The sequence below is a fragment of the Aplysia californica genome, unplaced genomic scaffold (genome assembly GCF_000002075.1).
Source record: "Aplysia californica isolate F4 #8 unplaced genomic scaffold, AplCal3.0 scaffold00254, whole genome shotgun sequence".
NCBI classification, from domain to species: Eukaryota; Metazoa; Mollusca; class Gastropoda; order Aplysiida; family Aplysiidae; genus Aplysia; species Aplysia californica.
In genome coordinates, this window is record NW_004797524.1 from 139,330 (window position 1) to 151,831 (window position 12,502).

Genomic DNA, 12,502 nt, shown 5'->3' on the forward strand with positions numbered 1-12,502 from the left:
TGTGTGAACTTTTATTTTGTCAGCAGCGCTTTCTTGAAGGTTCATCATCAGATTGAGGAAGTCCAGAGGTTCCACAATGACAGGACTAATTCAGTTTTACCGAAAACCGGGGCTCTGCCCAAGTCAAATTGAATTCTTGAAATCCAAGATTGAGACGGTCGTTCAGCAGTCCAGCCTGGAATCTGTGGTCACGGAATTGTGCTTTTATATCGAAGCGGAGTCGAAAGGTCTGCTATTGTCCATAAATTTTGTACATATCGATGCAGCAACATCTGGGCTCTCGCCCTTCTGTCCAATGCCATGTAGTGATAAGTGCAGGTTTGCTGCAGTTGCTGTAATGTTCCATAGAGTGTGTTGTCAATGTTAGGTCTCGGAGGGAGAAGGGTAACATATTGTCAGTAAAAACGCTGTTCTCTGGAATTTTCAAGAAACCACAAAACTGTTGTATAGTAGCCTTAGTTAAGTTAGTTTAGTTTTTTTAGTTTTTTTCTCCTCCTACTGCTCAGTCCGGAGTGTTTTTGTTCATTTTGCAAACCGTGTTATCGTCGTTGCACTAGGACAGTTGCACTCAATTTTCTCTCACTTTTTATGAAAACTTTTATAAACTGTATAATTGTATACTTGCCGCCTGATTTCTGTAAATCTTTCGTTCTTTGTCTCAGATTTGTCAGAGCAGGAAGAGTCGGTGCTGAAATGGGTTTTGTCCGTGCCTTTTGAAGAATCGTGCCTGACAAAAGACACAGGGCTCAACAAGGACGCTTCTTCACTTCTCATTGAAGTAGGGCCAAGGTCAGTGTGGTCAGAAAAACATTTTAAAATTTTGTTATGGAGTAATTTCCCCACCAGTGCAGCACTACTGACTGGACTGAAGTGTTTTTAGGCCATTCCCAAAGGGAGGATATTAACATCATGTTCTATGCACAGTAGAATTGTAAATAGACTGATATATCAATGTCATTTATTCTCATACTGTGCCGGAACAAGATAGGGGGAACTGTTGCTTTTTCTTTTCTCATCTTTACTTTACTATCGTCATTTTCCCTGTACTTCTTTTGTAACAAAGGTATGTTTGTCACTCTCTTGTGAACTGCTATTACCGGGGTGCCTTGACAGTCGAAGCAGACTTTGTGCTGTGAGGCTAGAGAGGTGAGCAGAGTAAGCCTGATTCCCCATTTGGACTTCTCTGCTGACATCCACCCCTTGGCGCTCATATGACTTTACGCAGTTGGGAGCGCAGTAAAACCGTACTAAAACTAAACTAAACTAAACGTGAGTCTGAGCTGCTTGATGTATGATTGTATTATTTCTCTGTTCAATGCTTGTGTCATGACAAAGTGGAATCAGGTGCTCGTCAAATTTTTGACAAATGGAATTTCTTATATAATTTTAAAGCTCGTTCATTTGTCTTGGTTCGGATGAAAAAAAAAAAAAAATCATCTATCTTGAATAGAAGTCGAGATATTTACGATTGAAGGAGGTTGGGGTCACCTGGTTTCAGAGGTAGAAGTTGTGAGAAAATGGCCGACAAAGGTTGGCGACTACCAAAGCTAGAGTGCCCTTGGAAACTGCAAATTTACATTTTTTGTGCCTTTGATCAATATTTTTCAGTAAAGTCAACACAGAAATTTGTTTTAATTGGACGTAAAAGGTGTTGAGCTGAAAAGAAATATTTAATAAAATTAAAATTGAACATGGGGGAGGGGGGGGGGTTGGAATTGTCGGCTTCTTTGATTTTATTACTTCGGCGAGTGCCTGATTTCGCCATGTTACCACATATTTGTTTAGTTTATGGTTAAATCCATAAAGTAAGTCCTCTATGACTTCCTGGAACAATATTTTATGAAGTGGAAGGGAACATTTTTTAAACCTGAATATATCCATAATTTTCAAACAGCTTGTTTCCAAGGTCTTTATATATATATATGCATAACATTCATTGGACAAATATTATGCACTGATTCTTTTCTCTTGCATCCCTGAATTTTTTCATTTGTGAAATCTTCAGATCTATTAAGAGATAGCTTTTCTGATTGTTTGTTCCGGCATGTTAGATTTTTGTTTTTTTCTTTTTTACCGTTTTCAGTAATTTTTTTCTTTTTTTACAGGCTCAACTTTTCTACTGCATTGTCAACCAACAGTGTTGCAATTTGTCAGTCCTTTGGATTCACCGACATAAAGCGCATTGAGTATTCCATCAGATATCTGCTCACTTTCAAGGCCGGATGTTTGCCGTCTGCTGAGGAAGAAGAGGAGGTAAGTTTTCCCAAAGTAGTCTCTCTCATTATTAACTCTTTAAACCCTGATTTTTTTCCACCGTTTCCCAGAGTTTTTTCTACAGTCACCTAAACCTGGTGCACTATGTCTCATTGTAACTTCTAAAAACGCTATCTGAACTTGCAACGTACTTGTAAATGGCGGAAACTTGGATCGGGAATAGTTTCGAAAAACAAGCTAAAACTAGCACTTAAGGAAACGAAACAGTTGTCACTAGTATCGGACGCTCCCAGCGTCTGATGGGGAACAGGGTTATTACTGCTGGACGCTGTAAGTGTGCGTCCGATGGGGTTTAAAGAGTTAATACATTGCCTTGTAAGAAACAGGAATTGAAGAAAAAAACTTTCCTGTGCTGCTTCTGTGCCAGTCTCTCTCTAAACTCTTCCTTAAAACCTCCCCAATAAATGTGTAATGTAGAATTATATTTGCTTGCACCATTTATTCAGTTGGTATCAGAGCGAAATGCTCGCAGCTAAAGGTATTTGTTGATAACATCTACAACACTGTTCAGTTGGTATCGTGCACATGACTGGTTTGAATCGACAATGTGGCATTCTGTAATCTGGATTATTGTTTATTTCTTTTGGAGTTTTGAAGGCTTTCCTTCTGTTTTTTTTCGTTTAGTTAAATTGGAGACTGGAGGAACATTACATTTTCATGGTTTTTGTATAGAAATCAGGAAATCCTCGGGGCTGTGCTACTGGCTGAAGTGTATAGAGGCCATTCCCAAAGGGGGGACATTAACATCTCGAGTTCTTATGCACATAAGAATTGTAATTGTAAATGGGCTGATGCATCAATGTCATGCTCATAACTGTGCCTGAACTGCAAAAGGGAACTGCTGCTTTTTCTTTCCTAATCCTTACTATCGTCATTTTTTCTCTACTTCTTTTGTATGTTTGTCACCCTCTTATGACCCGCTATTAGCGGGGTGCCTTGATAGTCGAAGCAGACTTTGTGCTGTTGAAGCTAGAGAAGTGAGCAGAGTAAGTGTGATTCCCTTAAAGACTTCTCTGTTGACATCCACTCCTTGGTGCTCATATGACCTTATGCAGTTGCGAGCGCCGTAAAACCTCTGCAAAAAAGAACCGAAACAGACATCATCCCAGCAGAAAGAAGATGTTATATTTAATAAGTGTGCCGTGTTCCCTTTGCACAAATCTCACTGACCTTGACCTTGTGTGTACAAAGTGATACCCCCCGCGGCAGTGCCACTGACTGTAGTGTCTTTAGACCCCCCGCGGCAGTGCCTCTGACTGAAGTGTCTTTAGACCCCCCAGGGCAGTGCCACTGACTGTAGTGTCTTTAGACCCCCCGCGGCAGTGCCACTGACTGTAGTGTCTTTAGACCCCCCGCGGCAGTGCCACTGACTGTAGTGTCTTTAGACCCCCCGCGGCAGTGCCACTGACTGTAGTGTCTTTAGACCCCCCGCGGCAGTGCCACTGACTGTAGTGTCTTTAGACCCCCCGCGGCAGTGCCACTGACTGTAGTGTCTTTAGACCCCCCGCGGCAGTGCCACTGACTGTAGTGTCTTTAGACCCCCCGCGGCAGTGCCACTGACAAGTGTCTTTAGACCCCCCGGGGCAGTGCCACTGACGGAAGTGTCTTTAGGCCATTCCCAAAGGGGGGACATTTCTCGTTCAAGCATAGTAGAAAATTGTAAATGGGCTGACTCATGTCACGCTCATAACTGTGCCTGATCTACAACAGGGAGCTGCTGCTTATACTTTCCTGATCCTTACTATTGTCATTTTCATCTACTTCTTTCGTATGTTTGTCACTCTCTTGTGACCTGCTTTTTTGGGGTGCCTTGATAGTCGAAGCAGACTGTGTGCTGTTGAAGCTAGAGAGGTGAGCAGAGTAAGTCAGATTCCCTGTAAGGACTTCTCTGTTGACATCCACCCCGTTTTGTTCATATGACCTTATGCTGTTTCGAGCGTCGTAAAACCTCTACAAAAACAAAACAGACATCATCCCAGCAGAAAGAAGAAGTTATGTTTAATAAGTGTGCCGTGTTCCCTTTGTGCAAACCTCACTGACCTTGACCTTGTGTGTACAAAGTGAAATATACATGTGCCGCCATTGACATTTATCTGCTTAAATGAAATCTGTAATCAGAATAGAGAGGTCTATCCTGGATTCATTGTGTTTCATTTTGTCTGACAGGTTCTCAACTGTCTCCATGACCCAATGACCCAGTGCCGCTATACCGAACCGCTGCAGACGTTTGACCTTCATACGAACCCTGACCCTGTTTTTGAAGTTGACGTCCTTGGGAAGGGAAGGAAAGCCCTGGAGAAGGCGAATGAGACTTTGGGTATGATAAGAGAGTAGAGTATTACGTAATCTAAGGTATCGAAGAAGGGGGGAGGGGTAGGAATAAAGGGGGGGGGAGGGGGGGGACACGTTATCCAAAATTAATAAGTGGGGGGGGGGGGGTTGGAATAAAAGAGGGGGGGGTGGTGAGTGTGGCACATTCAACCTCATACCCCTGTAATAGTAGAAACAAATCTGTTTTATTTCTTCTTCAGGGAACAAAAGAACAAGAAATCATGAAATTTTAGTGAGTTCAGTAAGTTACTGTGACAACTTTTCCCATTTAGGAACAAACCTGTTTCATTTTAAAATATAAACCAATGTACAAAAGTTTTAAAAATGCTCAGATAATTGAGGTAGCCAATTCGGTACCGGTACTAATACTGAGGCTCATTTGCCATTTACGAAAAAAAAAGCAGTTTTATTCAGATATCTAGATTCTAGATATAATGTTTCACATGATCGTTGCTTGTAGCACACTAGAAAATAATAAACGGGGGGAGGGGACGATATGGAATAAGGAGCGGGAGTTGGGGGGTTGTGCAAAAAAACTGAAAATTAATAAACGGGGAGGGGGATGGATGCTTATTCGATACCTTAGAGTACTTCTTTTTTCCCCCTCTGCTGTTTCTGTCTATCTATCTTGCTCTTTCCCAGTACCCAATGACCCTTGTTATGTTGGATTTGCTTCTCTTTCCCACAACAAAGAAAACGTCTCTTTCAGGGCTGGCATTTGACCCCTGGGATTTAGATTACTACACACAACTGTTCCTGGAGAAAGTGCAGAGAAACCCGACCAGTGTGGAGTGCTTTGACCTGGCCCAGTCCAACAGGTCAGCTTATGGGGGTTTTTTTTCTTGTTTTGTTTTTGGTGTTTTGTTAGTTTTTTATGGCGCTCGCAACTGCGTATGGTCATATGAACGTGCGGGACACACCAAACATTTTCAGTTTGTAGGAAATTTTGAATTTTGCCCGGGTGGGGACCGAAGCTACTCATATCAATTTTGGACCACCAAGGGATCTTCAATGTGTGCAACTTGCACACGGGACCTCTGAGATTTTTTGCCCTTATCTGAGAGGGCTAGGTGTAGATCTTTCCTACCATAAGATCAGGAATGTGGCTAAAAGACAGCAGTAAGGAGCCATAGAGAAGCAGTAGAAAGGCTGCAGAAAGAGTCAGGAGCCCATAGGAGGGGGCAAAGGAGGTGAAAGGGTGGAGGCAGAAAATGGCGACGAAAGCAGAAGACAGAACATTGTGAGAGAGCAGAAAAGGAGGTGAAAGGAGACAATTATTTGAGAGAAGAACATTTTTCCTATCGCTACCCGGATTCGAACCCGGGACCTTTGAATGAAAGGCGAACACCTTTACCTCTAAGCCATGAGAGCCCCCTTAGTAAGAGTTTTACGACACTTTTCAACACAAATAGGTCATATAAGTGCTGAGTATTAGCGGTGTAAGGAGAGCGTAACAAAGAATGAGAAGAGATGAGGAGGAGAGATGATTGACAGGAAAGAAGGAGTAAACCACACTAGTGCACTCGCCAACCACCCGCATGTAGTAATGTATAGGTAGACCCATGTTGACTAGCGGCATGAACCTGTTGAGTACTTTTAGCGGTTTATAAAGGAAATAAGGCATGGGTTCTTGATGTTGATAACAGTGTAGTAATAATAATAAATGACATTTATATAACGCTCAACCCCGATTAAAGTACACAGGCTCTGAGCGCTTTACAATACAGTACAACGTACAACAGTAACATAAAACATTGTGTTCTGGCTAACTAAATCACTCCAAATATTCATCTTATTAATTTAAAATGAGAAATGACTTCAACTGACATTTGAATGAATGAAAAGTGAATGAATGACTTTGCCACTTATATAACATTTACAAGTTTTGTGCTCGCTGTTGCCTTTTTTTGCTGGTGTATTACTTGTATCAGTATAATGAGCTTTGTTTTTAGAAAGAAATCTAATGATTTTAAAAAATAGATTGTGTATTTAGGCCACAAGGGCTTTTATGCATATGTGTCAGGATGCGGTGGAATCAGGTGCTCGTCAAGTTTTCGGCATATGGAGTTACCAGTATCAGCATAAAGCTTATTCATTTGTCTTGTTTTCAGTGTAGAAAGTACCCATCTATCTTCAATAGAATTAACTCATTCGCTACGTATTATTTTCGGCTTGTGGACGAATTCTTTTCGAGAGGGCGAAATGAGATGATGACTAGTGCGCAGTTCACAGGTCTTTGGGGCCATAAATTCAAATAAATATCAACATATTATATACCAACATTTTCAGTATGGTTTGTTGAATACACCTGCATTATTTATTTGCGTATTTTTCAACTTTGGTTCCTGTAAGAGGCGATTATGCAACACAATTGTGATTGGATGCGGATAAAATTGGAAAATAAAAAATGTATAATCTCAGGTGAAACTAAAAAAACATGTTTGCACCTAGTCAAATGATACCTCAAAATAACCGTAACTGTATATAGAACAGGAAAATATTGAAAAATGTGCAGTTATTTACATACATTCCATAATATTTGTACATTTGGATCATAACATCCGATATTGAAAAAAAATAATTTTTAAAATAATTTTGAAAAGAGGATCACAAACAGAAAAAAATACGCGTAACATATATGGAATTATTCAGAATTGCACTTGGAATAAACCTATACATGTCTTGAGTGGTACTTTTTGATTAATTTCACCCAAAAGTAGTGATTTTGGGGAGAAAAAAATATGTTGACTATTTAGATCTAGACCTAGATCTAGCACTCAAAAATATTGATTTCTCAATTACAGTGCACCGGCAATTTGCGTCCAATAGTATCAATATTATAAAGAAGAGTCCTACACTTCTTTAGTGAGCAAAATAATTATACATTTTGTTGTGTAAAAGTACTAAGACTGGTGTCTGGGCTACAATTTGGGCTTCGCGGTATCGAATAAACTACGAAATCATGTTTCAAAACTGAATCACAACTTCCGATTTTCGGTGGAAACGCTTGACCCGGAAGTCAACATTATATTATGACCTTTCTTTTAACATGGATAAGTGGATTGGAATAGAAACCAAGCTAAAATTGAACGTCGGTTCTCGAGCCGCCGGGGGCGGCTTAACGTACTGACGGCACTTGAGCCGCGCCGCCCCCCACGGCTCGGCGTAGCGAATGAGTAAATCAAAGTTTTAAGTAAAATCCACACAGCAATGTATTTTTTAATGGACGTAAAAGGCATTGAGCCAGAAAATAGAAATTCAATAAAAATTTCCAAACTGCTAGAAAAATGCTGGTTTTTAAAAAATATAATTATTTTGATGAGCGCCTGATTTCACCACAGTGCCTCACGTATGTTTGCAATACAAGCTTTGACAATATGCCGTTTCAAAACTTTTCTTTCTTTTTCTTTTTTTTTTTTTTCTTTTTTTTAGGTGTGTTTATGTGTGGAAATGGAGAGACTGGTTTGGCAAGTTGTTTCATTGTTTTTTTTAGAATATGGCCGAGAGAAAGACTGGGAAAGTATTGAAGTGTCATGCTTGCTTATAACTCCCCAATGTTTTCTGTTTTGTCGTTTCAGTGAGCACAGCAGACATTGGTTCTTCAAAGGTCGCCTGATGGTGGATGGGAAGGAGTGGCCAGAGTCGTTGTTCTCCATGATCATGAACACACAGTCTTCCAGCAACGACAACAATATCATCAAGTTCAACGACAACAGCAGGTGAGAAGTTCATCTTTTTTAATTGTTTTGTGCAGATACTACTAGACGATGAAATTTTTATTGAGCTGGAGTGCTTTTTACAGGTGGCACTGAGCTTTGGGAGATGCTGAAATGTTGTGTAAGCAAGTGTTAGAAATGCTCTTATTTTTTAGTCTTCAACTGATTTTTAATTTCAATAAACATTCGTTTTGATAGAAAACCGATCCAGATTTGTTTTTTTGTTTTTTTTTGTTTTAAAGTTTCAAATTTATGATATGTCTTTTGCAGAAGGAAGTCCCTTTGGCCTTTTGTACATCGAGTCAATGCTGAGAATGTTTTTTGTTAAAAAAAGAACATTTGATCTCGTCTTTTTACATCTTATCTGACATGTTATATTCCAGATGAACAACATGCACATGCCACGGCGCACCGGCAGTGGAATTTTAGTTGCCGCAGGGGGTTCCCTGCCGGGCGCCTTATCACGTCGGGGTCACGGGGGTCAGCTCCCTGTCGCCGCTCTGTCTGGGCCGACTTAATTTTTGGTACTTTTCAACGTACAATTTAAGGTGCATCCTTGTATTTATGGTAATTCTCATTTAGTGCACCCAAAGCACGCATTTCTGCTCTTGAGACTCAAAAAAGAACGGACGTTGTAACTTGTCTGGTTATTTCGTTAGACGCGCTGGAGTCGGCAATGCTAAATTGTAATTTTTTTTGGACTAGCGTGAATGAAAAAAAATCAATATAAAAAAAGCGCATCGTCAAAATCTGTCGAACTTTTGGAATATGAACGAAATAACATTAGTGCAGGTACTCAGAAAAGATGGTATCTGCGCTTATAATAGAAGGCTGTAATTTTGCAATTTTATCCATCGGGCACACAATTCGCTGCGAAGTAATTCCTCCAAATACAACTTTATGTGTCTAATATAATCATGAATATTCGCATATTTTCTCGAAAGTTTATAAAAGTTATCATGAAGTTTCTCAATGAAAAGTACAAATCGATTTTAGTGCTAGAATATATCTTCAACGTAGATCTAATACACGAACAGTATCTGTTACACTCCAGAAATTGCTTACTTTTCTTAAAACGCTAAGTCTAGGTTTTGTAAGTTGACTGAATAATAGGGATGACTTCTCGTAATTGGGTTATAAGAATAATTTCTAGCTTTCCAGGGACACTGAATCAGCACCAGAATTTTCCAGCTTTTTTTACGTTTCTATGACCATTTGCAATAACTGACAATGTGACTGATTTCTTTACATGCATAATTGTGTCCGCGCATATTTCCTACACAAAAACTAAGAGTGAATGTTTTAGCTGTCGTTATTTTTATTCCATACTAGAAGTTTATCTCTACCCATGTATTTACACGGTTTTGTGGTTTTTTAAATCGCTTATATTATATCTTTTTAGTTGTATGCAGGCTGCCACAGACACAGCATGATTCATGAACAAACGCAGAGTAACTTTCTCTTGTTTAATAGTAAAATAAGAGGTAACGCTGATCGTCTTTGTAGTCAGTTTAACACAGAATTTGGAGAGGTCTGTCGTGCCTTTTTAAAAATAACAATCATTTATTCATAACTTTGTAACTAAAATAGGACAAATTGGGTACTCTACAAACACTTGTCTAGAACAAAAACTAAGGCACAGAAACTAACCATTCTAACGCAGAATAAATCTCAAGACATTGAGCTTTTAGTACATTCGCGTAATGGTTTGCTGTGTGGGATGGAGAAGAAGTTATATCGTTTTAAACATAGTCAAAAATGCGAACTTCCCGACCGACACCGGCAAAGTCGCCTCAGGGCTCATTAACCCCGTGACCCTGAGCCGGGGAGCTCCGGCGGGCTGCTGAGTCACGCGAACTAAAAGTAACAGAATCGGGCGAAAAGTGACGCCGTGATGCAATTAATTCAGTCCAGATAGAAATGTAATGCATAAGTGATTAGAAGTAAAAAAGCTGTACTGAAGTCCAGAAAAGTGGAAATGGAATTTGCTCTTACAGGTTGGAACCTGCACAACTGTTATACTTCTCAAGGAAGACAATTATTTTCCCACCTAACCCCCCCCCCCCCCCCCCCCTTTCCCCCACCCATCATCAGGGCAGTGCTAATGACTGAAGTGTCTTTAGGCCATTCCCAAAGGGGGGATATTAACATGTTCTTATGCACTAGAATTGTAAATGGGCTGATTCATCAATGTCATGCTTATACTGTGCCGGAACGACATAGGGGGCACTGCTGCTTTTTCTTTCCGCATCCTTACTATCGTCATTTTTCCTCTACTTCTTTTGTATGTTTGTCACTCTCTTGTGAACTGCTATTTCCGGGGTGCCTTGATAGTCGAAGCAGATTTTGTGCTTGACAAAGGTGAACAGAGTAAGTCTAATTCCCGGTTTGGACTTCTCTGTTGACACCCACCCCTTGGGGCTCAAATGACCTTATGCAGTTGCGAGCACCATAAAACGTTACTAAAAGAAAACTTCCCACCTACCTGACCTCCCCAGTGCAATCCGAGGATATGAAGTGAAGTCTCTCCTTCCTGACAGTGTTGTTGGGCCCGGCAAGTTTTCTGTGTCAGAGAATGAAACGAGGCACGTCATATTTACTGCAGAGACGCACAATTTTCCTACAGGTTTGTTGAACTCCTCTTTTACACGTTTCTTACAGTCCTCTTTTTCAATCAGACTTTCATGTCTCCGGGCTTTTCCAAAGTAAGTAAGTTTATTCAGTGTTTAAGGCCATTGGCCCACATCACATCACACAAAACACTCATTTGATGAGTAAAGTTTCCATATTGAATAAGTACAGGTTGTGCCCTTATCTCTTATCGTGGGTCAAACATTGCATATTTCTGTCACTGGGCTGAGTCAGCCTGGGAGGAATTAACAGTTTCATTTGATGGACAAAGTGTGAACAATAGAAAATAAAGTGAAATTCATCTTCAATTTCGTGAGAGTTACACCTCTCCCATAAGGGTGAATTTGTTAATTTCCACTGATATAGATTGTTATTTAATGGAAGGCTAGGAGTTTTTAACAAAGCTACGACTCTTCTGCTCCAATACCGTGGGAGGTTGGTGATATATTCAGCTGTTTCTTGAAACGGAACTGTAAGAGAGAATGAATTGTACTTGCAACAGACTTCTTCCTCAATGTTCTGCACAGAATGATCAACAAGTCCACTTTTTACTTCACTGTGAAAGAGTCTAGTACTTCCAACACTTTGAGAAAACCAAGCGCTTCTAAAGGAATGTTTAGCAAGAAAGACATTTGCAGAAGATGATAGTCTTACAGAACAAGTCCAAGATTAGCTGCTTTCTCTGGGCCAGAATATTATGTTCAAGGACAGGATATGGGAATGGGATATAGTATTCTTTTATGGGCTGCTGGAAGAAATGCATTTGTCTTGATGGGGACTATGTTGAAAAATAGCTGAATGGTGCTAAAAGAAATAAAAAAACGACTAACCATTCAGCAACTCACTGTGTATCAGTGGCCATTTTTAACTTTCTTTTCTGATTGTCATCGTACATGGTTATGCTTATTTTGCCTTTTCTTGGCATCGTGGTAAATGTAATATATGCATTAAAAATGAAAGTTCAATGTGACTTGAGTAACAGGAGATAAAAAATTGTACAAGTTTGATGCTCACTATATATTTGTTAAGAATTTTTTTCTGTGGTATACCAGCATATAGAAGCAACAGAAATGTGGTTTCTTAGGAGACTGCTGAGAATTTCTTGGAAGGAAAAGAAATCAAACTAGGAAGTACTTGAAGAAGCCCACAAGGGCCGCTCGCTGTTAAAAACAATCAGGTAACGACAAATGCAGTTTTTGGGACACCTAAATAGACATAAAGGTCTTGAACATCTAGCTCTCACTGGCAAAATTGATGGTAAACGAGGCAGGGGGAGGCCCAGAGCAACTTACATGGAGAACCTAAACAGATGGGTAACGGGGAAAGATCAGTATAATGTAGCTTTTTTGTTAAAGCATCTGAGCGAAGGAAAGAATGGAGAACCATGATCGCCGATGTCCGACTCACAGATGTGGAACTTGATGATGATAATAATAATAATAATAATAGATAGCATTTGTATAGCGCATATCCCCGCTCAACAGCAGGCTCTATGCGCTTTACACTATATTATTACCCCAGCAGACCATAGAACACTCCGAAACATTCTC

The 12,502-nt window shown here is 40.0% G+C and overlaps 1 protein-coding gene across 1 annotated transcript in view; it reads left to right on the forward strand.

The window, feature by feature from the left end:
* Positions 1–12,502, forward strand: part of LOC101858345 (phosphoribosylformylglycinamidine synthase) — a gene marked incomplete in the record, with an annotated part of 25,081 nt that overhangs the window by 6,002 nt on the left and 6,577 nt on the right. The window contains 7 exon segments of the mRNA XM_013083780.2: positions 24–227; positions 663–789; positions 2,106–2,253; positions 4,441–4,591; positions 5,315–5,423; positions 8,184–8,324; positions 10,820–10,947. Of these exon segments, the coding sequence (XP_012939234.1) occupies positions 77–227; positions 663–789; positions 2,106–2,253; positions 4,441–4,591; positions 5,315–5,423; positions 8,184–8,324; positions 10,820–10,947 (955 nt within the window).